Consider the following 26,003-nt stretch of genomic DNA (forward strand, 5'->3'; position numbering starts at 1 on the left):
GTCAGTGAAGTTTCCATCGGGACTGGCTTAACCATGATATGACGATGATCATGATAGTTTCATTGCAGCATATGGCTTGATTAGTGATTGGAGTTATAAATCATTCACCGAAACTCATAAATCTTCGTTCATTATCTATTTATATTCTGTTGGACTCCACATGCACCTTTCATGCAGCAGGAGTTATGAGATACAGTTCAAGCAAAAATGATTATATCTGGTTTAGATAACGCATTAAAAATATGTAAGAAACATGCAAAAGAATAATGAGTGGAGATATACCAGTCAGTGGATAAATGTTTTCATTGTGCTCTTATTCACCAGTACAGGTAAGAGAATGAATGCAAATATGATTGGAGAGTTTTGTGTTGCCGTTGTTGCTGAACCCCAGTCATGCCTGACCCAGCAGACCCGTTGACCCCATAGAGTTGCCCTGTATGTTCCCTACACCAATGATATTGTGTCTGCATCTTAAGCCTAGTCCACACTAGGGCTCATGTCGTGCGCAATGTTGCATATCATGTTGGCCAACTCGTGTTGTTGAGTCCCTGGATGTCCACTCCTGTACGATAGGCAGCACCCACCAGTTACTATTGAGGTGCGAGAGGAGAATAATGGATACCAAAACTGCTGCAGTTCAAGAGACTGTTTATGTTGAGCACTGTGGCATTATGTTGTGCCAAAAAGAGAAAGAACAGGAAAAAGATGTGATGCAAGCAATAGCTGTCTCGACATAATTTCGGAAGGAAACCAGATGGCTACTGCAGTCATCGCGGCACGGACTGGCACAATGAAATGCCCCTCGGCCACATTTGCCAGAAGCAAGCGGCACATACCCCACATGGCACAAAAACCAGAGTTGGCCAACATGACTTACAACAGAGTGCACAACATGAGCCCTAGTGTGGATGAGGATTTCGTGTGACATGTGTCCTGCAGTGCTGTATAAGGTTTTATATTGTGTGGGCCTATCCAGCCAGTAGCCATGTGTCTTCTGTGATTCCACAGAATCCATATTTACGTTGATTACTGAGGAGAGCTGGGTGATGTCCTGAGCCAGGCTTAGCAAAATGAGCTCGCCCATTTTTTTCTAAGGATACCTCTGACAGGTGGATGTTGGGAATGACCCTTGTTGTTGTGTGTTCTGATAGAAGCATTTTATTACCCAATGTGTAAAATAAGTATATAGGTATTTCTTCACTACTAGTGCTGGCTTGTCTGGGGATGGTGTTGAAGTGAGTCTGGTAATGTTTGTGTGGTGGCAGTTGTATGTGTTTAGTTTTCTCATGAGGTTCTGACATAAGATGACAGGGATACTTTGTGCTAGCCCAGGCCCCCAAGTATAACTATTCCTATTATGTCAACATACTTTCTAAAATTGATGAATTTGGTTTTAAAGTGTAAGTGAACTATGGAAGTGGTATTGATGCAGCCAGTGATGATGCATGCAGCATTGTAAGTGAAGTCTGGGAGTACTACTGATGCAGCCAATGATGATGCATGCAGCATTGTTCTGTATGGTCTGTTTGGTGTATTGAGTCTTCGATTGGATTGGGACCCATTCAAGTGATGCATAGGACATCACTTTTCAAATATATTGTTTGTAGGGTAGGGAGAGTTTGTTTTTTCGTGGCCCAAATTGTGTCCCCGTAATTTTCCTGAATATGATGACTGGGGGTGCACCAACTATTGATGTCTTGTATTTGGTTCTTTGAGACGAATTCAGTATCATTTGTCACTCCGAAAATTTAACTGGACAGTGTACGTGGCAAGGAACCATTGTGCAGTTGGTGTACTATTGGATATGGGTGATTCTGGTGATGGATTTGGCTGGACTGACCGTCAGCTTGCTGTCCTCAGTCCATAAATGAAGTGTTTTGAAGTAGTTTTGTTGTAGTGTACAGGCTATGTCTGGGTCGTGGTACGTAGTTGTTATGGTAATGTCATCTGCATGAGACAATGTTTGTGGCCGGTTGGGGAATAGATATGTAGGGTGGTATATAAAATGAATGACAATGAATAATGACAGACAAGATCAAGGAAACCTCAGAAAGGCTGGCAAAGAAGATAATATGAACTACAAAAAATTGATGGCGTTCATGCATGTGGCAAAAAAGAAGAGGGAATGTAAGACTAAAAGTATTACATGAAGAGTTAAGTGTATATAGCAGAGAAGGAAAACACTCCAAATCACTCGTTGTCCCTCTCTTACTTCCACTCACCCTTGTGTGTGTGTGTGTGTGTGTGTGTGTGTGTGTGTGTGTGTGTGTGTGTGTGTGTGTGTGTGTGTGCTGTATCATCCAGGCGTAGTGAGAATCTTAGTTTATTACAAAATGCAGGAAACACATGTGAATCATTATATCTATGTATCCAACAAGTGCATTTTGAAATGCAAAGAAAAATCTGAGATAGGTAACAATTTGACAGTACCAGCTTTGATTTGGTATGGTTGTGGGAACATGATTGCCTATTTATTTGTTTATATTTTGTGTATTTGCCTTCATTCATACAAGTCTCATATGCTTCCATATCTAATCTGGGGAAGGCAGTGGCTGAATCAGTGGAGAAACGGCCTGCAGTCCTAATGGACCCAGGTTCGAGTCCCGGTTGGGTCAGGGAACAGTTTAACCTGCCGCGTCCCGTTGACGTGATTGAATGTCCACACGTTTTATCACTGCCAATCACGTTGACATACATAAACACGAATCAATTGCAAGGTCCCTAATTTGCACGATTTTCGATTTTCGCAAGTGATTTTTGGTACGTATACATGGGACACCTTCCTCTATAAGATGCCAGGCAGGGACAATGCCTTACCCAGCATGACCTCCCTTCCCCCCTTGCACGCCACTGTCTTGGCAATTCACCTGTTACCAGTGACCTGGCCAATAAAGACATGTCGTGCCACGGTACGAAATTCAGGGCCAGAGTGATTCCCCAGTCGATGACAATGTGGAGGACAAACTTTACATAGCATTAGAGGAAAGAAACGGTCAGAAATGATGATCAGGTAATGTCGCCAAAAAAGCTCAGGTATGTTGATGTGATTTATGAGTGAAACAATGCTTATATTGCCTACATTACTGTGTGAAAACCAATGTACTCTTGTACTACATATAAATTCGTACCAAATAAATAAATAAATAAATACCGTTTATGAGTGGTGTGGAATAGTTACCCTCCCAAAGAACTCGTTTTCTTTGGAGCCAGCATGATAGAAATTCAGTAAGGTGAGGAGGTACTGCTACCTGTATCCTCTATTTTAAACCTCAGGTGAGCGATTTCTCTATGATTTTTTGATGTTTCTCACCAAAAGCGGAGGTTTGAGCCAAAAAAAAATTTTTCCAAAAATGGTCGGGATTGGGGGAAGTCAATGGTGGAAAAGTGGTCGGGATGGGTCGGGCTAAGGATTTGAACTTAATAAAAAACAGACTTTTCTGATCTACAAGATGACCCACTGACATTGCATAAAAGTACCCCCGCTAATACCAGTACACCAGTTCTGTATGAGACAATCCTAGCATGTATTCAGGATGGACAGTGGGTGTTAGTGCCGAAGTGGTGACATGTGGAGATGTAGGAGGACTACTGAGCCTTGGGAATTGGCCTTGAAGCCTTTGCCCAGAGTCGAACACATAAAAAAAAGGAAAAAGATGAAAAACTTACTTGAAAAAAAAAAAAAAAGAGAAACAAAACAATGTCTTATTGCGCCAGTCTTATGTGTTATTTATCCTGTATTTGGATACTCGATATATATTCGAATCTGGTATACCTGGCAAGCATTGCTATGAGAGTAATGCATGGTTATAAAAAATGGAGAAGTCACAGAGTTTCACTGTTGTGGACACAGACGTAACAATGTCCATAAATTTCTGTTTTGACACTCACCTGATGCAGTGTCATGCATAACAGCAACTCTTTGTACATATATATTTTTTTTTTTTTGATGCACAATCTCCAGACATTTTTTCAGCTTAAGGGAGGCCTATGCAGCCATAGGGATGAGAATGAGTCTTAGTTTTTTCCTAGAGATATGTCGTAAATTGAATAAAATCGTCTTTTGGTATCATGTTTGAAATGAAAAAAGTAATCACGGTGAAGGAGATAACTTCTACCTCTCTTTCAATATTTCCTTAGCCATGGTTAACCAGAGACGTCCCGTCAACGTATGGATATGTTGCAACATTTTGCATTTGCCAGTCCCGTAGACATACTGGTACGTTTTGCAATTGCAAGTTGCATAATTTCCAAAATTTTCAAAATTCACGCGAGATTTTTGGTACGTAGCGTCGCACGACCTTCCCCTACCTGCCACCAGGCGGGGACACTCGGCAACCCTGTGCAACCCGCGCTCACCTGCGGCTCGGTCACTCACCTGTTAGCAACGGTCCTGCTCAGACATGGTGCATAGAGGTCTCTTGGAGGAGGAAATTCAAGCTGCCCTGGATGCCTTTACTGGCAATAGTGATTCACCACACGATGATGAGGAGATGGACAAAGATTATGTCCAACCAGAGGATGTGGAAAGCAGCAGCAGTGATGAGGAAGTCCCGTTCCCCAGAAAGCGGCTCTACGTGACTTATCGTGCTGCAGGAGAGGGTCAGGCTGCACAAAAACAACATGCAAATTCCTCTAGCCAGCCCCTACGTGACGTGAAGCCCAATTTCGAGGACGAGGACATAGCCGTGGGACGTGCTGCCACGTGGTACGGCCATGAGGTTATTACTCATCGCGGCCCAGAGCACACACCACATCGTTCTAACAGGTATGGGCCTAATGTTTTGTTTGTGGATGGTGGAAGTGGCGTTGAGGGAGTGGGGAATGAAAGGGAAAGTGTTGGGAGGAGTGTGGAAAGTGAGAGTGGCGGGAGTGAGTCACTTGGTGGTGTGAGGCAGCGGGGCTTATCACTTGGGGCAGTGAGGGTGGGTGATGAGTCACGTGGTGTGGTGATGGAGCACGTCTTATGCTCCCCAATATTCCCGGGCTTCCTCCCCACAGCCCCCTGATGTTCCCCAAGGCCGTAAGGGTAAAGGAAAGGGGAAGGGTATAGACAGAGGGAAGAGGAGTGCAAGTCGGGAAGCCCTACGCACTCCTCCTCTCCAACCTCCCCCACCATCATCTCCTCCCCACCCTGATGAAGGCAAGGATGGGGACGATCGGGACGAGGATTTTGTGTCTTGGAATTGGGAGGATGGGAGTGATTTTACTCCCCTCGTTCACCCATTCACTGAGCAGAGGCTGCTGGATGCATTGCTCCCGGTATTCACCCTAATTCAACCAGGCTGGATTTTTTCCACCTTTTCTTCAGTGAGGTTTTTGTGGAGGAAATAGTGGATCAAACAAACTGGTTCGCTAACAGCCATCAGCGTGAGAGTGAAAGACAGGGCACAAGGAGCAGGCATTCTATCCTATATCATTACCCAGTCTCCCTTGCAGAAATGTTTTTGTTTTTGGCCTTGGTACTTTTGATGGGTATTGTACGAAAGAACCGAATTCCTGCATACTGGACAAGGGACCCTATTATGCTTACACCAATATTTGGCCAAGTAATGAGCCGTAATTGGTTTCAGCAAATTCTAAGCTGCCTCCATTTCTATGATGCTGATGATCCTGCAAATGCTAATGACACAGATAAGATGAGGCGAATTAGATTGGTTTTTGATCACCTAAGGCAAACATTCCGTTCCTCATTTTATCCCTATAGAGACTTCGTCATAGACGAGAGTCTCGTGTTGTGGAGAGGCAGTATTTCATTTCGGCAGTACACACCCAGCAAAAGGCCCCCTTTTAGGTTCAAGATATTTGTTATGTGTGACTGCAGGACTAGGTATGTGCAAGACATAGTCTTGTACACCGGTGCACAGACAGACACAATAGAAGATCGGAGTATTGGTCTGTCGGGAGCAGTGGTAAAGACAATGATAGAAGACTATCTTCATCGTGGTCACGTCCTTTACCTTGACAATTGGTACACTAACCCTCTTCTCGCTCGATATCTACACGGGCATGACACGGGGATATGTGGGACTGTCAAGGTGAACCGGCATCACATGGTCAAGGTGGGGCGGAAACTTGACAGGAATGAGGTTGTCTTCTTCCAGGCAAACAATATCCTTGCAACTGTTTGGAACCACAATAGAGAAGTCCGCCTCTTTTCCACGGTTCACTGCCCCTTGATGCACCGTACAGAGTCAGTAGATTATCGGAGCGAGAACAGGCACCACGTATGGAAACCTGAGTGTGTGCTTGATTATAATATCAACAAGCGCCTGGTGGACCAGTCAGACTCCATGATATCCACTGTCGAGTGTGCCAGGACCACGATGAAGTGGTACAAAAAACTATTCTTTCACCTGCTTGACATTACTGCCCTGAATTGCCACCACCTTCACGCCATGACAACAGGAGTTAAGGAAACCTTTAAAGGGTTTGTGAGGGAACTGACACGAGAGATTGCTGCAAGATATGCGGTTGAAAGGCCCCAACACCGCACCCGTACAGCCCCAGGTGCCCACCCTCCCCTGAGATTATCCGCCCGCCATTTCTCCACTCCCATACCTCCCCAAGCATATAGACCTAGGCCCTAGCGCAGGTGTCACGTGTGTAGCAATTCCCTCGTGAGACCCACCACTCAAAGAAAGGACACCCACTATGAGTGCGTTCAGTGTGACGTGGGTCTGTGTATTCACCCATGTTTTAGTGAGTTTCACACGGTCCTGCACTTCTGATAAGATGTGAATGCGATAGGACGCTGATACTCTGAAATAAATGCGACAGACAGACGCTCAGTGTAATTATAAGGCCCGTAGATCTGTAAATAGTAGTATGGAAGTGAAAACGGGTGTAATATAAGTGGAAAATTATTATGTAAGTGTATGAATATTATCTAAGTGGAAACATATCTTGCAAGGGTATTTTGATGCGATATTCAGACGCTCAGTGGAATAAATAAGGCCCGTAAATATGTAAATAGGAGTCTACAAGTGAACACGGGTGTAATATAAGTGGAATATTAGTATGTAAGTGTATGAGTATTATGTTGGTTGAAACATTCATTGCGAGGGTATTTTCATGCGATATTCTGACACTCACTAGAATAAATAATGTCAGTAAATATGTATAGTGCAGAATAGGGTGTAAATGGGTGTAATGTAAGTGGTAAAGTATATTGGGATTGAAGAAATAAAGTAAAAGTGGAAACACGAGTGTTAGAGAGTGTGCTTGCTACAAGATTATGCGCTAGCATTTCGCTAAATGCCCTCGTAATGAATATAAATAAATGAAAACGTTTATAGTGGTGGAGGAAAGGTTTAATGTAAAGAAGAAAATATTATGAAAGTGATATAACAATGCTGTATGTTGAAATACGAGTCGTAGCGAGTGAGCTGAGTATGCATATGTGCGCTATACTTATGCTACATGTCATCATGATGAATGAAAACAGCTGAAAACATTTCCATACAGAACAAAATGGTAAAATGGCATTGAAACAGTAGTATACAAGTAGAAAAAATGATATGTGGACTGAAACAAGAAACTTAGCACATAGCGTTTTACCAATCGGACCAAACTCGCTATGCTTGCGCGAAGGTACAATGCTTATTTTTCATATATATGTCATTGAAATTCATCATATTGTTATTCTTATTGTTTATTAGTTCAAATTCAATAAATGTAGAGGTGTTGTTTGTTGTTTCTCCCAAAATTACCTACCATAGAAAACGTGAGCGCCTCAACACCTCTATGATAGAATACGATGCCTGGCGCGGGGGACCTTACCTGTTCTGACCGGTTGTGGACCACGGTAAGCACTTTCTTTGTGATTTTCCTTTGTTTCTCAACATAAGCGGAAGTTTTAGTCAAAAAATTTTTTTTCCAAAAGTGTTCGGGACTGGGGGGTGTCAGAGGTGCGAAAGTGGTCGGGATGTGACGGGTTAACCGTTATCCAGATATGTTGTTTTTATTTAATATGTGCAGTCTCTAGACTTTTTTTTTTTTTTTTCTCAACTTAAGGGTGGCTTGCGCAGCTATAGGGATGAGACTGAACCTTAATTTCCATACTGGAGATCGGTCAGTAATTAAATGAAATCGTTCTTTGGTATCATGGTGAAAACAAAAATCATTGCGGTGAATGAGATAATTTGTACTTTTCTTTCAATAATTCCTATGCCATAGTTAATCATCTTCCAGATACGTAGTTGTTGGCTTCAGCGTTGATGAATTAGATGCGTTTACACAGACGAAGAAAGGAAAGAAAACGCAACACATCGTGGGCATTGTGAAGGTAAGATGCAGCCTGATTCTAAAGTTCGTTCACCTCTCCCTCTGTTTTCTTGCAGGATTCATAGACGCTTGAATATGATCTTGCAGACAATGGTGCATATTTTCATTCATCTGTGGATGACAGTATGAACCTTCGTCTATTACGTGTCACTCAAACCACTGATACCAACAGAGAGAAAGAGGAAGGGGAGACGAACGGCACGATGACAGTATGACAGTATATTTAAGATGATATGTAAAAATTGCATGCAGAACACGAAGACTTAGATAAATCCCTTTATTCTCAATATATATTTGTTCAGTTCATTCTCTACGTCTATACTGCGAGAAATCTTCCGTGATGAGAAAATGATTTGATTGAAGGCCATGGTACTAACAGAAGTAGAAATAGCTATAACCCGAGGCTCATCAGAATGTGAACCCAGTGAACATCAGGCTTAAGTTCTTCTTACGCTGCAGTGCACCAAACTTAATCTTTTCTTTCTCCCCTCATTCTGTATCAATGACAAATGTTTGGCCGAAATCCCTTTTGGGATTCAGGAAATATCGTATTCACAAGCATAAACTGAAATAATAGTTAACCTAACCAGTTCATCATCTGCTCATACTGCATCACTGAGAAAAGTTTAGTGGAAATCCATTAATGGATTCAGGTGATATCACCCCCAGAAATGTGTTCTGGACACTTGCGTGTACCAGCAAATGCACCCATGCACTCACGCAAGGACAGGCCAATCACTTAATGCCTTGTCCACCATAGGTGGACAGAGGGATAATAATATTATTCCTTGTCCAGTGACGGAAAGCGGTGTTATTCTTCCCTATAGGACTGTTTCACTACTAGACTTGGAGAACACAGGTTTAGCTTTTGAAGTAAAGATGATCAATACATCAGGTGTGTGAAAAGTCTCACCTAGAATATAAGAAGGACAGGCAGTGGTTGTCAACCTGGTAAATATAGACCAACAATCTAAATCTCATTTCAGTGGGAGCATTCTTATGACCCACAGACTAATGGTGAGACAGAGGGTGAGTGGCGTGTCTATGTTAACCAACTGTACTCCAGACAACGACTGGTATTCGTATCTACCTGGCAGCGCTCACACTTCACAAGGACACCTTCCCTCTTCCCAGAGACGCTCTCAAATCTGCGTGGGGCTACGCTCAATGTAGGTGTCAAAAAAAAAAAAAAAATGAATAATGGATCATTTTTCATTACAACCAAAGTGCATAGGCATAAATGCAGAAAAGATAAATACAAATGCTTAAGCTACCTACATACACGTTTTCTGTTATTGTTGCTGCATCTTGGATTGCACTGTAAGGATTATAATGTGGTATCTAAGCTTGACTGCCTACTTTAGATAAAGCCACATTAGAACCATCTTTGTCCCAATAAGATAGAAGCACAGAAAATGATTAAAAACGACTTGAACATTTCCAACATTATGTCTAATTACCATTTAAATAATAATAATCGCAGCTAGATAACAAATAATATCAGGAGTACAGTACTATCAATCTGTTTGTCTTAGAGTGCAAAAGTCCTTCTGTAAGGACTATTAAGGCAGTGGTGACGGTCCTTCTAAAAGACTGAGGGAAATTTATTTTGCATACTCACTTTTTCTCACCTATGGCTTATTTAGAGATGATGAGTGGGCCGCATGGGTAGCACTGAGCCTGCATAAAGATAATACACCAATCAATTACCCACTGGCCACAGTGTAAGGAGGATTTTGTCCTGTTTCTCCCAAGTACCCCCTTCCCACCCTGCTCAAGAGGGTAGGAATTATGCCCAGCCCCCCAAGTGGTGCCATCTACCACCAGTGACGCCTTCAACAACAACTCCAATAGGGAGATGTGGAAGTGAGAAGAATGGTAAAATGGAGCTTGTGCGACTACAAGTGCCAGTTGCAAAACCAGCCTTTATATGGGAAAGTTCAGTGGCTACCACGCCTCTGAATGCATCTATGTGTCCGATAAGATTGTAAACATCTGTAAGTGTCCTTTTTTAGTATGTACAAAAATAAATCATCCATGTAACAGTGGATAAGGTGAGAATGGTAAAAAATATCACAGTGTGCTACACACAAACGAAAGTGAAAGTGATTCTCGCTACAGTGTTATTCTGGATTGTTATAGTTTTATAAGTCTACAAATAAGTACTTACAGAAACATAAATTTAATTTGTGGGTGCATAACTATTAAAAAGTGGTTGAGCAAGTAAATGAGTCAATTTTTGGTGAATAAGTGCTGTATTTTTCTCCTCAGGTGGTAACTCTGCATCAGTGTTACCTGTAATTCCTCTAAACAATATTCAAATTGTAAATGATAAAAAGAAGTGATATATGTATATGGCTGTTGATGATTATTATTATTCAGTAAACTCTCAATTATCTGTCATTGCAATATTCGGCCCAACACAATATCCAGTGCAAATATTTTGGCTTTATTCAAGTGATATCTAGCTAAATTGTGCAACATCCGGTGCAATATCCGGCGTTGAGGCATCTCAACTGGCTCGTAAGCAGTAGCCAACTGGTGTCAGGGGAAATCTTGAAACTCAGGAGCCAATGTACCAGCCAATCAGAATCCGTCACGAGTGTGCCCAGCGAGAATACCACTGCATTCCCATTCTCATCCATGGCTGTCATCCAATGACGATGTGCCTGTGTGCTCTGGTCTTCCAACCACACGGTCGCAACACCCTGGTGCTTTTACTGACTCTGTAGTGCTTCAATGCTCTTGGCGAGGCTGAGTTGGTGGAGCTGGAGTAATTCTGGGAGGAGACATTCCCCATTACACCACATGAGATTATGTGTACTGAACAGTACAGTACTGTACTGCACAGTGTGCCACTCTGTCCTCCATCAATGCCGGTACTTTGTGAGTACATACAATTGTACACTATGTAAAGAACTGTATTAATGTGTTGTTTTTGTTTACATCTTCGACACCAGGCAAGTCTTACTGTTATTGTATGTTCTATGTACACTAATTTTTACAGTGAAATGTCTCTCCCATTTCCATACGGGTAAGATATTTTATTTTCGTATGTTGTGACTTTAAAGGTGGTATTGAAGTTGCTTATGTAATGTATGACAGTGTTGTGACTTAATTTACCAAGATATCACATTTTCCGTAGTGAAAGGAAGAACAGAGCAGGGGGCGGTGTTGGGCAAATTTACTGTCCACTCAACACTGATAGTGAAATCTACAATCAAAGTGCTGAAATCTCTTGCATGGAAAGCACCATATTATTTGACGATTTTAATTTACCAGTTCAGAAATGGGGAGAAACCCTAACCTTATACACAGGGTTAGATCTATATACAAACGTGCTGGGAAGTTCATTGCATCAGGTTGTAAATTATTCGACACGTGGAGCTAGCATCCTAGATCTTGTCCTAGCCACATCAGAAAATTGTGTGAGTGACATTATTGTGTCATAACATAGTTACATTAAACACTGAATTCAGTGAAGACAATGTCAGGGCCAGTTATGAGAAAGCGCCTGGCTATAGGAAGGCATATTAATATTAAGGGCAATTGTAGGTGCGGGTGACTGGCATCCAATTGTCGAAACATTAGATGTCAATGATGCATGGAAATTTTTTGCAGAAACTCTAAACAGTGCAATCAGGTTATGTATTGCAGTGTACAACAGGTCTGCCAAAAATTTGAAACCCAATTGGTGGAAATCCGACGTTAACCCATCACGTCTGGCATATATTTCCGCCAACCCTTCTCCCAGTCGGGCATTTCTGAGAAAATCACCCTTTTTTTTAACCTTCATATCTCAGGCAATACTAAACCAAAAAAAGAAAAAGTGTCAATACTCATCAATCCTACGACTTCAAACTGATTGCCTCAGTTTGTCCATGCAATATGTGCAGTCAGCGAGAGTGAGAGGGGAAAGGGGGCAGCTTTTTTTTTTATTTTGTCCATATCCGTATGCGTGGCTGGGGTGTGGTGGCACAACTAAAGCTTATACTAGTCCTCCACAATAATACTTCCAGAAGACCGCAGTCCACTACAAACACCATTTCCATGTAGGTTTTTCAAAAGTGTGGCATGAGTGCTGCTGTGAGTCCGGTAACTATTGCAGTGATCTTGAGGCATGCTGGCTCACTACCAGCAACAGCCCCGTGTACGTTCTTTCCTCACCAGCGCTCCACCATCCGTCCACCAGCACCTTACACCCACCCACCACACATGCAGAAATGTATGTTTGGCTTGTATTGCTGCCCAATTCTAGCACTACTCTGCCATTAGAAGTCTGGGTATTACTATAGCAACTACTACTGCTATTATTGCTACTACTATTACCATTAGTACTATTACTACTACTACTACTTCTACTCCCACTCCTACTACTACTACTCCTACTACTACCACTACTACTCCTACTACTACTATTACTACTTACTGCTACTACTACTATTACTTCTACTACCAGTGGTGGTCAGCGCAAATGAAGAAGGACCTTGCACAAGCGCAATGCGCAATCCACAGTTCACTACCTTGTGCAAGCGCAAGTGCGCAATCTGGCAAATATTTAGCTTGCACAATGTTGCAATGTGCAAGCGCAAACCATTTGCATATATTTGTGGGAATTACTGTACATATATTGAAATTAAAATAAATAGTATACTTACTTACTTTTACTAATTATTATTATTTTCCATTATTTGTAATTTGTGCAAGTGCGGAATCTAATATTTAGATTGCGCAATGTCATTAAGTGCTAGTGCAAACCATTTGCATATAATTGTGGGATTACTGTAAGATATTGAGATATTTCAGTAAATTAGCATACTTACTTACTTTTATTTATTATTATTCTATCTATCTATCTATTGCCAGACGCCTTAATCCCATAAGGGGTGGCCACTGGCCACAAACAAGCAACAAATCGCCTCCATGTCACCCTGTCCCCCGCCATTTCACTACCCTGCTCCCAGCTCACACACCCCTCTCCTATACTTCTCCACTCCATCCCTCCATCCCATCCTTGGCTTCCATCTCCCTCTCCCCCCCCTCTACCTCACTTACATAACACTCTCCTCGTTAGTCTCTCACTCTCCATCCTCTCCATATGACCAAGCCTCAGTGTGTTTCTCCTAACGCTTCCTATCACATCCACATCCACACCACAACGATCTTTCACTTCCTCATTTGTCAGTCTGTCTGTCCATGTAACTCCACATGCTCCTCTCAAATAACTCATTTATTTCCACAACTCTCACTCTTGACTTCTGTCCCTCCAACAAGGTCAAAGCTTCACTTCCATACATTAGAGTTGGTATCACAATACTGTCATGTAGTAACTTTTTCACTCGTGAAAGTTCAAACAGAGGAGTGAGCGGGCTGCGAAGCGGAGGTACAGGAAAAAAGGCTGTGATGTTGCCAGTTTTACTTTTATCTGCATTTTCGCAAGACGTTTTATTTAATAATTCAGTGTAGATATACAATGGCAGGTGTAATTCCTTACAAAAATCAATAAAACATATTATTTTATTCAAATATCCACAGCTTAATAAATTATTAGGCTGTGGATATTTGATTTAAATAATATGTTTTAATGATTTTTGTAAGGAATTACATATGCTACTCTTAATAAATAATGTATTTTTAATTTATTATTATTTATTAATAATAATATTTTAATAATATTAAAATACATTATCTCTGTTGAAGCATTTTAAGAAATGCTACTACCCTCAGTCCCTCCCGTGTCCCCCCAGCAGAACCCTCGCGACCGCCCGACCCTCCCCCATCCCTTGTTCAGACATACAGGAAGCTCCCAAGACCACGTGTCCCTTGGACTGCACAGTGCGCAATCCACAGGAGAGGTGTGCACCTGCCTTTTCATGTGCGAAAGCACAATATTGCACATGGTCTTGTGTGGCGCGCAATGCACAAACGATATTCACTGGAGCACAATTGCACTTTGCACAAGTGTTTGCGCACCTGCCCAGCACTGACTACTACTACTACTACTAGATATAACCTGAATAATAATATTGTGAACAAAATACTTATCCACATACTCTCCATAATCCAATATATTTTCCACTATGACAATTTTTTATCCAGTGATTTGTACTTTTTCATCATAACAAACATGTACACACAAAAAAACTTTCAGTAAAAAATAAGGCACTAATTTCCATCACGAACCAAACTTTCTGTGTCTATTATTCACATAAATATTCACAGCACAGATGCAAGGCTTCCCATATCGTGCTTCCTCCTCCACCTCCCTCCTTTCTCCACTCTACTATATTTTCCACTATAACAGATTTTTTTTGAGTGTGTGTGTGATTTGTACCTTTTCATCATAACAAATATATACACACACACACGAAATCTTTCAATAAGAAAAAGGCACTGATTTCGTCATGAAACAAACTTTCTACATCCGTTATTCACCTAAATATATACAGCGCTGGCACAAGGGTTACCCTGTCACACTCCTCCTCCCTCATTCCCCCACCCCCTCCCTTTCTCCACTCCCAACCTCCTCTTCCATTTCTCATCCGTGCCAAAATCTGCCTCTCCAGGAGTGTCAATACCCTCTGAACCATTCCCATCATCAGAAATAGCAGATGAACATACAGGGGAATACAATGGGCACACAGTGGAGAACTCATATGATTCACCCTCATCATGTGATGCATAAATATCGACACTTATCTTGGCAGTCACTTTCTTCAGAGGAAGTCACTTTCCTCACTCACAATTGCTGATGTCACCTTGAGTTCTCGACTTGTCGCACTATCACTAAAACCTTTTCTTTTCTGGCCTTTGGATTTCATTGGTGTTGAAGTCGGCAGCTGAGGATCTGGGCACAGGAAAAACTTTTTGCATAGGTCTAACCATTACAGGGGTATGCAGGTAACTCGAGCATGACTCGGATGCATGCAGGAGGGTTACCAGTGGCTGTGTATCTGGAAAAATTCTGGGGAATATTCACACAATGCCGCACAACACTAGATCATGTATATGTGCCACCCAGACATTCCCGGGTAACCATATATACATCTCACCTGGACATGATTGGTTAAATATTGTCTGGTGGCAAATAACATTGCATATAGAAATTTTAATACCACAAAGAGGCAAAATGATAAAAACAAACATGATGTTCTTCGATGTAATGCCAAGAAATTAAATGCAATACAAAAAACTTGAGGCAAATATTGCCAGTATCAGTAAACCAAATCCCAAAGGATTTTTCTGTTACATAATAAGCAAATACGTAATAACTGCAACAATCGGGACCTTAACCTGTACCACACTAGCAGCGTAGATCTAAGTCCCCTTCATAAATGCTGATGATGTAGATGTACATCCTGCAGCATTGAGAAGTTATTGCAAACAACCGAAGTAAAATTGAAGGTAATAGCATATCTCACTTCAGGCATTTCTCCACTATGCTTACAACACTGATTCAGGAGCACGGGAGGCAAGTGAGTCTTCACAGGCTCACAGCCGCTCTGCTTTCTCAGTTACCTTCAAGATTTCAGAGGCAGAGGGGCACCAACCTGACTCGATTCAACCAACTTTCTGGATTTGATGATTACTTTTATTTGTGCCAGGGATCTTATATTCTTGTATTAAGCCCATTTAGCCAGAAATTTAAATCTGAAATAGGTTCACAAGCTCACAGCTGCTCTGCTATCTCAGTAACCTTGAAGATTTCAGAGGAAGAGTGGCACCAACCTGACTCGTCTGGCTTTAGTGATTACTGTTATTAGTGCCAGGAATCTTATATTAATGTATTAAGCCCATTTAGCCAGAAAAAAACAAAAAAACAATCCAAACTCCACTGGCATAGAGGGATATCATTTTTTTTTTCTTCCCAGTGTGGATTGAATTAATCACATATAATGAAGAGAACACAGATGATGAAACTAAGATGGTGAAAACTCTTAATACTATCTTTGCATCAGTATTTACAATATAAAATATACATGTACATACAATGCCTGCAATTTCCTCAGTTCCTGTAGAAGAGGGAAACAAAATCAATGATAAATATTACAGTTAGTGATTGTGATGCACTACATGCAATTAGCAAATTGACTGCTTCGTACACGATGACGCGTTAGTCATCATTAGAGTCTGGATGCAAAAATATGCATTGACACGTTTGGTGTCATTAAAGCAAAAATCCTTCACCAGAAAATAAGTTTTCGGCCAATCTGCATCATTTTTGGAGGCGTCATAACTTGCCCAGCGCTTGTCAAAAGTAATGAGTTCACAACTGTGGGTCCCAAAACCAGCGAGAGAGCAGACAGGTTTTTCAGTACCGAATGAGCTGTCAGTGTGGAAGGTACTGTGCAGTTTGTCCCTTTATATTTCCACTCTTACTGCAGTCCAGGCCATGCAACATATTTCACTATACCAATAGTGCTTATGTATAGTTTTGGGGCACTGTTGTAATTAGATTGGTGTTTGCGAGAGGAAATTTGGTGTTTGTGAAGCATTCCTGGTCATTATCAGCCGTTGGCCCTACGAAGATTGTGCTACTAATTTTAATTAACTACACTGCCTCTACTCTACACCAAATGTGAGTATTCAACTATAAAAATAGTGACAGTGTATCATGAGAATATAGTGTGCATATCTAGTGTACAAGGAATTGGTGAAATACGTGCTGTAGCTTAGAGGGAGTCAGGAAACCGCCCTACAGTCACGACATGGCATGGGTACACAGTAGTTCTTTGCATTTTTCTCGAAAACTATGAGGCGAAGGAGAACCATTTTAGTCTCAAATGAAAGCCAGCGAAATTCTGCATAGGATAACAAAATAAAAACATAACACTGCTGAGAAAAGTTTTTCGCTAGACTCGCTGAATAAAAAATCAGTTGTCTGTCGGAAATGGGTTTTACTTTTTCACTTATTACTCGAACACCATACCTCGTATCAAAATGCAACCTTCCTCATTCGAAAGCTATTAAAATTCTCTTTCCAATGATCATACAACATGTTGAGATTGGTTAGTAAATATTCGAGTTATGATGTTGAGAAGTGAGATGTATGTTCCCAAATGTTTATTCACGTCCCTAAAGTACGTACTGTACATTAGACCAGTGTGAATAAACACTTTGGAATATCAATCTCACTTCACAGTAAGTTTTGCTGATGTCTGTGAGCATAGTGCCTTAAGGGTAATTGTAGACAAGAGTAAAGTGATGGTTATTGAGAGAGAAGGTGACTCCCAGTGCGATGCAACAGTGAATGGAGAAAGACTGGAATTGGTGAGAGAGTTCAAATCCCTGGGTATAGTGAGAGAAAAGAGAGGAAAATGTGTAAAAGAAATGGAAAGGAAAGTGACACAAGGAAAGAAAGTAGCTGATACAATGAAGGCCTTGATAAGAAACAAAGGCTTGAGTGTTGCAACTGCACGAGGCTTACATGAAGTGGTGTTTTTGCCACCTTTAACATATAGATGTGAGTTTATGGTGTGGCATGAAAATGAAAAGTTATGAGTGAGGCCAATACAGATGGGACTGCCGAGGAATGTATGTGGAGTGCAGAGAATGGGTAGGATATGAAATATTGTGATCCGTGGAAGATGTGGAGTGAGGAAGTCTGTGGAAACCAGAATCGAAGAGAGTCTACTGAGATGATATGGTCATGTGGAGAGAATGGATAACAATAGAATGGTGAAAAAAGGTATACCTGAGCGAATTTTAAGGAGGGGCCAGGAGAGGTAAGCCAAGGAGAAGGTGGGGGGTTATGATGGATGAGTGTGTGAGGAAGAAAAGTTTGGAAGTCGGTGAGGCTAAAGGAGTGGCAAGAGATCGAGCTGGCTGCATGAATATTGCGAGAAGAAGCACATGATCAGGGATTTGGCACCCCTTTTTAATGCGACAGCGTCTGGATTGACTCTGTCGGATACATATTTGTGAAGCAACAATACGTGGTGAGTGTTTTAGGTGTATCAAATACAGCCAGGATTCCAGGGACTTCAATGGTGAGGGAATGGGAGCATGGCCCATTGGATTGGTCAAATTTGGGCTGTCTGATCATTGTTCCTCACTCTGCCCTAGGGTGGGAAAGGAGGTCCGAATGATGACGATGTTGAGTAGCTGTAGTCGGTTTATTTCCATCTGAGAAACCTTGGCCGCTCCCACAGCTTTAATGCTAAGTCGTGGTCGTGGTTGCATGAAGTTCGACGAGTCTTGGTTATGAGGTAGGAGTAAGTTTCCATGGTTAGCAGCAAATTTCATAGTCCAGTCTGACTATACCTGGCCATCAACTTAGCTTAAAGAAGTTACGGATCTTTGGCAGATGAAATTTAGTGGACAGTAATTGGGGCAACTTTTGCAGTGTGTGATAACTGTTAATGTAGCCTTGAAAAGCTGAAGGTAATGAAAGTTAATGCCGAAAGAAAAGATTTATAAAATTATACCTGTTGTGTGGGAGAATGATGTGATTATAGCCTTGACCGAATGTAAGGGTGTAGTTACCGACCGTTAAATATTCATTTATACATATACATTTTTTTCAGTGTATATATGAATGCTTTAAGTGTCATTATTAATAAATATGGGTAAATTATGAAATGGGAAATGGCTGTGATCATAATTCGTACAAATGCAGAAACGGTAAATATATCTCAAAACGAGAGGAGCTAGATAATGTCTTTTTTTCCTGAAAAATAAAAACAACAACAACAACCTTTTGATGAGTTCCAGCCTTTCTTCCATCCATTAAGCTTTGTCGATGATTAAAACTATGAGTACAGAATATACAGAAAAATCTCAAGTATTAGAATTAAGCGAATAATTTCCATTATCTGTTCACGTGACTTCCTTCTGTGGGTAATATTTCAGGTTGCAACGTTTGAATTCGCTCCAGATGTTATGTATGACCGAAGGAAGGCAGGTCCCCCACACCTATATGGTCGGGAAGTGGAGGTGGTCAGAGCCCTCGCCACCGCAAGCAACTTCACCATCAATTTCATAGAGGTGCCACCAGGTCAGAACATGATTTACATGAAATCTCTCTGCCCAAAGTCTTGACAGCTTCAGTACAATGACATAGTAGTAGTTGTTATATCAAATCTGACTTTGCAGTCAACACTATTTTGAACTTAACTGCAACTAATTTTCATAATTAACTGTACAGTATAAACAAAATTGCCTAAATATTACCAAATGTATCTGTGTAGTCTGTCACTCCCCAATGCTTCTTTAGAACCCAGTGTATTTCACTCCATATAAACAGAATTGACTAACCTTGACCTCACCCCTACCTCTGAAATTCCAGTTTTGGCTGATTTTAAAGTACTGTACAATGGTTATAGCATTCTGCCAGGAATGGGGATACTGGTCTAGAATGCGAGCTGTTTGCAGAATCGTTTAATCTTACGCAGTTGGTAAAGAAACCAACCAGAATACCAGATAATCCTGACTATAATGCCTATCTCTTGGGTCTATTCTTGACAAATAGTCCAGATCAGTATAGGATAGAAGTCGTACTGTCACCACTTCGACTTAACACTCTTGCACATGGATAAGTTTCAGTAAGTTTTCCAGGACACGGTTTTATTTCACTCCCCTGCCCGCCTGCCCGCCTGCACACCGCCGAGCACATGTATTCTCGCCTTATTTTCGCCAAGCAAACATCTATATATTGCCATGAAACCTACAACATCTTATTCGCCGATGTTTGTTCTAGCTGATAAGCAAAAAAAATATATATGAATAGAAGTACATACATTAGGCTTGTGTGAATAAACATTTTGGAATGTCAATCTCACTTCAGAACATCCTAGTTCGAATGTTTTCCATCGTACAGAAATATGTTTTCATAAGTTTTGAAAGCGAATTTTATCAGCTTTCTAGTGAGCTTTGTCCGGTTGTGATATGATTTATATTTTTCGAGAAAATAGCAAAAAACTAAAAACCATTTTTAAAAAACTGATTTTTGTTCAGGGAGCTCAACTGCAAAAGTTTTCTTGCACAGGTTATGTCTATATTTCATAATCTTGTGTAGAATTTCAGGAGCTTTCTCATGGTACCCGCAGATTGTTGATATGCCTTATAGTTTCCAAGTAACTCGCACAAAACTACTGGTTACCCACAGCCATGCTGCACTTCTGTCACAGACAATAACCTTTATATTCCCGCCTATGTAACAACAACTTTTCATCAGAGGTATTACGTTGTTATATTGTTTGTTATGTTCTGTACATATGTAGACATCACATATCTTTATCATGGTTCTTATGGAAATCGATACATCCAATAGTATTCGAGTAAAAGGATGACGAAGGTAGACTACTCCTCCGAACGCTGCATAAGTTTACCACAAGCAAGAAAAGAAACACTCTTCCCCCGTCTTTACCTAGAAAATATGCTCCCAAACCCTGTTTTTTTTTTTTTTTTGGTCATGTATGGATGTTTATACGCTTCCTCATGATGTTGTCAATACATCAACACGGCTTACCTGGACGAAAGAGAATAACATACCTTGAAGTGCACTGTCAGTTTTTCTTGCCTCACCCACACCTACATATTTTCGCTCACTAGAGGTTTTGTTTTGTTTTATTCAAAGGCTGCATGTAAAATCTCCATTTTTTTTTTTTTATTATCATAGTGCTGTAAGACACTGGATAGACAAGGATTGTGGAAAGTGTTAAGAATATATGGAGTAGACCAGAAGTTGTTGAATGCTGTGAAGAGTATGTACGATGGTGCGAAGTCTGCAGTGCGTGTGGATGGTGAACTAAGTGAATTTTTCTCTTTGAAAGTTGGGTTGAAACAGGGATGTGTCATGTCTCCATGGTTGTTCAATCTGTACATGGATGGGGTAATATAAGAGGTACAAGGTAGGGTAGTGGATGTTGGAGTGGCCCTGGTGAGAGAGGATAGTGTTTGGAAACTCCCTGTACTGTTGTTTGCAGATTACTCTGTGTTGTTGAGTGAAGACGAAGGAGAGCTGCAAGGCTTGGTGGATGAGTTTGGGAGAGTGTGTAAGAAACGGAATCTAAAGGTGAATGTAGGGAAGAGTAAAGTGATGGTCTTTGAGAGAGGTGAAGTCAGTGAATGTACAGCGATGTTGGATGGTGAGGAATTGGAAAATGTGAGTACGTTTAAGTACTTGGGTAGTGTGATGAGTAAGGATGGAGGTTTGGAGGGTGAAGTGCTTGAAAGGGTACAGCAGGGAAGAAAGGTTGCTGATTCTTTGAAAGCAGTGATAAGAAACAGGGAAGTGAGCATGGAAGTGAAAAAGTTACTACATGACAGTATTGTGATACCAACTCTAACGTATGGAAGTGAAGCTTGGACGTTGTTGGAAGGACACAAGTCAAGAGTGAGAGCAGTGGAAATGAGTTATTTAAGAGGAGCCTGTGGAGTCACATGGAGAGACAGGCTGACGAATGAGGATATAAAGGAGCGTTGTGGTGTGGATGTGGATGTGATAGGAAGCATTATGAGGAACACACTGAGGTGGTTTGGCCATGTGGAGAGGATGAAGGGTGAAAGACTGACGAAGAGAGTGTTTGAGAGTGAGGTGGAGGGGGGGAAGAGGGAGGGGGAGGCCGAGGATGAGATGGAGGGATGGGGTGGAGAGGTATATGAGAGAGGGGGGTGTGAGTTGGGAGCAGGGCAGTGAAATGGCGGGGGACAGGGCGACTTGGAGGCCATTTATTTGTGGCCACTCCAAACGGGATTGAGGCGTCTGGCAATAGATAGATAGAAGACACTAGACATGACCACTAGTCTTTTTCCTAGTTACTGATACTGAAGCTTTACTTTCTGTCATATGTGTAATACGTAGAGAACAATGCTTGTTTGTGTGAAAAATATAGACATATTTAAATAGGTCAATATACAAATCAACAAAATTCGGAAAACTCACTTCCTCCAGGGGTGTTGAGCTGCTAGCAGGACCTTGTGGGGTTTGAAGATGAGGAGTTATGTAGTGTGTGTGTGTGTGTGTGTGTGGCTGGGTAGGGTGTAAGTGATTGTGTGTGTGTGTGTGTGTGTGTGTGTGTGGCTGGGTAGGGTGTAAGTGATTGTGTGTGTGTGTGTGTGTGTGTGTGTGTGTGTGTGTGTGTGTGTGTGTTTGTGTGTGTGTGTGTGTGTGTGTGTGTGTGTGTGTGTGTGTGTGTGTGTGTGTGTGTGTGCATGTGTGTACACTACACTAGGGAATACTTAGCTCGGCATGGTACCGTTCGAAGCAATCACCCACGCAAAGCACCACATCACAAACAGGACACATGTGACTTGTGTCCCTCCTGATCTTCCCCAGGGCACACAGGGCACATGGGAGCCTCCTCCAGTTGGGAATCCTCTCCTATCGATGCCTCAGTGTGCAATCCAACTGCACTGTTCGTCAATGACTCGTCGACGCTTGGTTGAATGTCCTCCTGGTCTTCCCTGGTCCTGTCTTCCTGGAGGTGCAGCTGCAGGGCCTGCCATGGGAGCGGTGGCAGGTTCTCCTGACAGACAAGGAATGCTGGAGATGGTCGTCTGGGCACCCATGCTGGTCCTGCAGGAGATGGTGGCATTGGCTCCTGTGCTGGTGCTGCTCCTGGAGATGGTGGAGTTGGCACCTGTGCTGGTGCTGGTCCAGGAGATGATGCTGGCCCAGGAGATGGTGGTGTTGGCGCCTGTGCCAGAGGTCCTGTTGGGCGTCGAGTTGGAAGGTCAGGGGCATGGTGGATGACGTGCCTTGATGTGGGCCACTCTGCTTTGTTGAACTGAAGGAGCTTCAGGATTATCTTCTCCAGAAAGTCCAGCAGACTGACTGACCCACGCAAGCACTTCTTATATATGGCAAACGCATTGAAGATGGCCATCTTAATGAAGTAGAATGTTATCTTCTTGGTCCACTTCAGGGTCCGATGCTGGATGGGGTAATACTGGACCATCTGGTCGACGTGGTCCACCTCACCCATGTGCTGGTTGTAGTCCTCCACCACGACGGGCTTGTCCATGGTCTATGGACATAGTTTGTCCTCCCGTCAGGACCCCTGGCCTTCCTTCAAACCTGCTTTGAGACAGTGCTTGTGCTGTGGAAGGTGCAGACCATGTTGACAATGCACTTGCCCTTCCACAGCAATACCATCACATTGTCCTTGTGCCTTGCTGCCATGCCCCCCTCTGGCAAGCTCTTAGCTCTGGTGATGGCCTGCAGCTGCTTTGGTGCTCCTCTTGCCAGGTGTAGGGTCCCACACACACTGGTTCCTGCACTGGAGAGTCGTTTGCACAGGGATACAGTTATAATAGTTGTCCATGTAAGCTTTGTATCCCTGGTCCTTCAGCGGTTCTATAAGGCCCAAACAGTGTTCTCCAGAGTCTTCTACTGCCCTGTATACACCTTGTAGTTCCATATGTACCCCAAGGAAGCCTCAGCCAGGATGTAAAGCTTGATGGAGTACTTCAAGGGCTTCATGGGGTTGTACACGTGGAAGCTGAGCTGCCCCTTCCACGCCAGTGAGCCCTCGTCAAGGCTGAGGTGCTCCTCGGGTAGGTAGGTGTCTTGGAACTGCTGAAGGAGGTACTCCATCACCGTGTGAACTCTGATGAGCTGATTGCAATTGTCATGGGGTATGGCGAGTAAGTTGAAGGGGTGGAAATGTTTCAGGATGGCCCTGAAATGGTGCCCACTCATCACTTGCCTGAATTGTGGATAATCATGGAGCAGTGAACTTCTCCAGCAGTGTCTGATCGTCAGCATATCCACGATACCCATGAAGAAGTACAACTCCATCTCTTCATTGCAGATGAACCAGGCATCCAACACAGTCCCCAGGAATGATGCATAGTTGTTAGTTTCGCAGGTGAAATACATCAACAACTCCCAGGTGAAGGAAAGCTGGAAGAACCACATGGGCGTTGTTGGCAGATCCACCTTTATTCCTGGGGATCCTGTGAAGGGCCCATTACATGGTGTGAATGGGCCACTGCTCCACCCTGGATCCTCTGCGGCAACACCTCCCACAGAGGTGGCAGTGGGTCAGCCTACCGACACCCTTTGGCTTCCTCGAGCAGTCCTAGGCTGCTCTCCATAGCCGGGTGGTGACGGCTCCAATGAGGAAGATGACGAGGCTGGTTCTTGCTGCTGCAACACATCAAAGGGGATGAATGCTGCTGGAGACAGCACCCTTGTTGACCAGGCAGGGGATGATGACAGTCGCATCCTGCACCAGCTGTGCTGCAGACACTGTGGCAGGTGCAGGTGCCAATGTCATATAACTAGGCCTTGCAACCAGTGACATGGGCTCGGCCAAGGGGAAATTGGAGGCTAGAGGTGGAAAGATCGCGATGGCCGAAGGAGTGAGAGGTCCAAGCGACAGCAATGGCTGAGGTCCAAGCGAGGACAATGGCTGGACTGAGGGTCCCGCCGCTGGTGGTGGTGTTTGCTCCTGTGGTGGTAGGGGTCGGGGCAAAGCCTCCCAATGGGAACGGCATGGGACATCATCTCAGTCCTCCTACCCACTCAAAGCAGTGCTCAGCACCTCATCCTCCTTGCTCTCAGTCTGCTCCTCAAACAAAACCTTCTGCCACTCCTCGGAAGACAAACCTTTCTTCTCCATCGTGGCAAGCACTGAGACACAAAAGTCCAGTCTGAGCTATAGGTTCTTTGCTGAAAAACAAGAGATATTAGTCATTGTCATGCAGCACTTTCCATTGAGAGTAGAACTACACAAGTGATGTTATATCTTTCCATACGGCCAATCGCTGCACCATTTATGAACACTTCACATAAACGATAAGTTTTCAGTGTCTTAGCACGGTGTAATACCTGTCCACTGGCACCCGTGGGTGTGTGCCATATATATATATATATATATATATATATATATATATATATATATATATATATATATATATATATATATATATATATATATATATATATATATATATATATATATATATATATATATATATATATGCATTTTCTGCCCTCCTTCCTCTAAGGTTCCCCCAACACCTGATGTACACCCTAACAATATCTCCACGAACACTCGTGTCTCATAGCACTAACATTTCATATAAGTTATCAACAAATGGCTTAGCAAGGTACAGTTGGAGAAATTTCCGGGCAGGATACTGTGTAGATGGCAGCAGCAGCGACAGACAGAAATGATCTGGTAACAGTGCTGGGGATGAAGCAGGGGTTGGAGTTGCTTGGAAGGTGAGTGATGGGGGAGAGGAGGGGTGGTGGTGGGAGTAGGTGTGTTAGGGAGAGGTTAAGTAGCCATTAACTGTGTCAACAAACTGTGCATGGATAATCATTCCAATACGATTTTTATTAATAAGAAATGGTAGTGGCAAGTTGCTAATGATGGTTCAGTGTTTGATGGAATGAGTTCAATACCTAAGCAAATAGGTATCGCAGATATGTAACCTTATCCTTCACCTCCGTCATTCCGTCCCTTCGTATCAGAAAGCTTTCTATTGTTGACCGAGAATTCACAAATATTTAGAACTGATTTCAGCTGCTTCTCAAGCAAGTTGCTTAACAAATATACAGGAACTTTCATTGCAACTTGTATTGAATACTTAATCTAACATCTTTTAATAGTTGATTTTATATTTGTATAAGTCAACTACTGTTAAGACCGACCACTGGCAGAATAAAGAAGATACATCCTTTTGAATGACAGCGTAATCTGTTATTCTTTCATAGTCATATAGGCACTTACCCGGCTTACGGGTGGATGAGCCTGTCCATCATCTAA

The 26,003-nt window shown here is 42.4% G+C and overlaps 1 protein-coding gene across 1 annotated transcript in view; it reads left to right on the top strand.

Moving 5' to 3' along the window:
- The first annotated feature begins 754 nt into the window (after positions 1-754).
- The window catches only part of LOC145396958 (putative glutamate receptor), a 289,079-nt gene continuing 263,830 nt past the window's right edge, over positions 755-26,003 (top strand). Inside the window, exons 1-4 of the mRNA XM_080270191.1 lie at positions 755-921; positions 8,191-8,284; positions 9,270-9,452; positions 19,135-19,279. Of these exons, the coding sequence (XP_080126317.1) occupies positions 755-921; positions 8,191-8,284; positions 9,270-9,452; positions 19,135-19,279 (589 nt within the window). The remainder of the gene's footprint in view (positions 922-8,190; positions 8,285-9,269; positions 9,453-19,134; positions 19,280-26,003) is intronic.

The sequence above is a fragment of the Coenobita brevimanus genome, chromosome 40, assembly GCF_032717465.1.
Source record: "Coenobita brevimanus isolate Jiangsu-jjx chromosome 40, ASM3271746v2, whole genome shotgun sequence".
Lineage (NCBI taxonomy): Eukaryota > Metazoa > Arthropoda > Malacostraca > Decapoda > Coenobitidae > Coenobita > Coenobita brevimanus.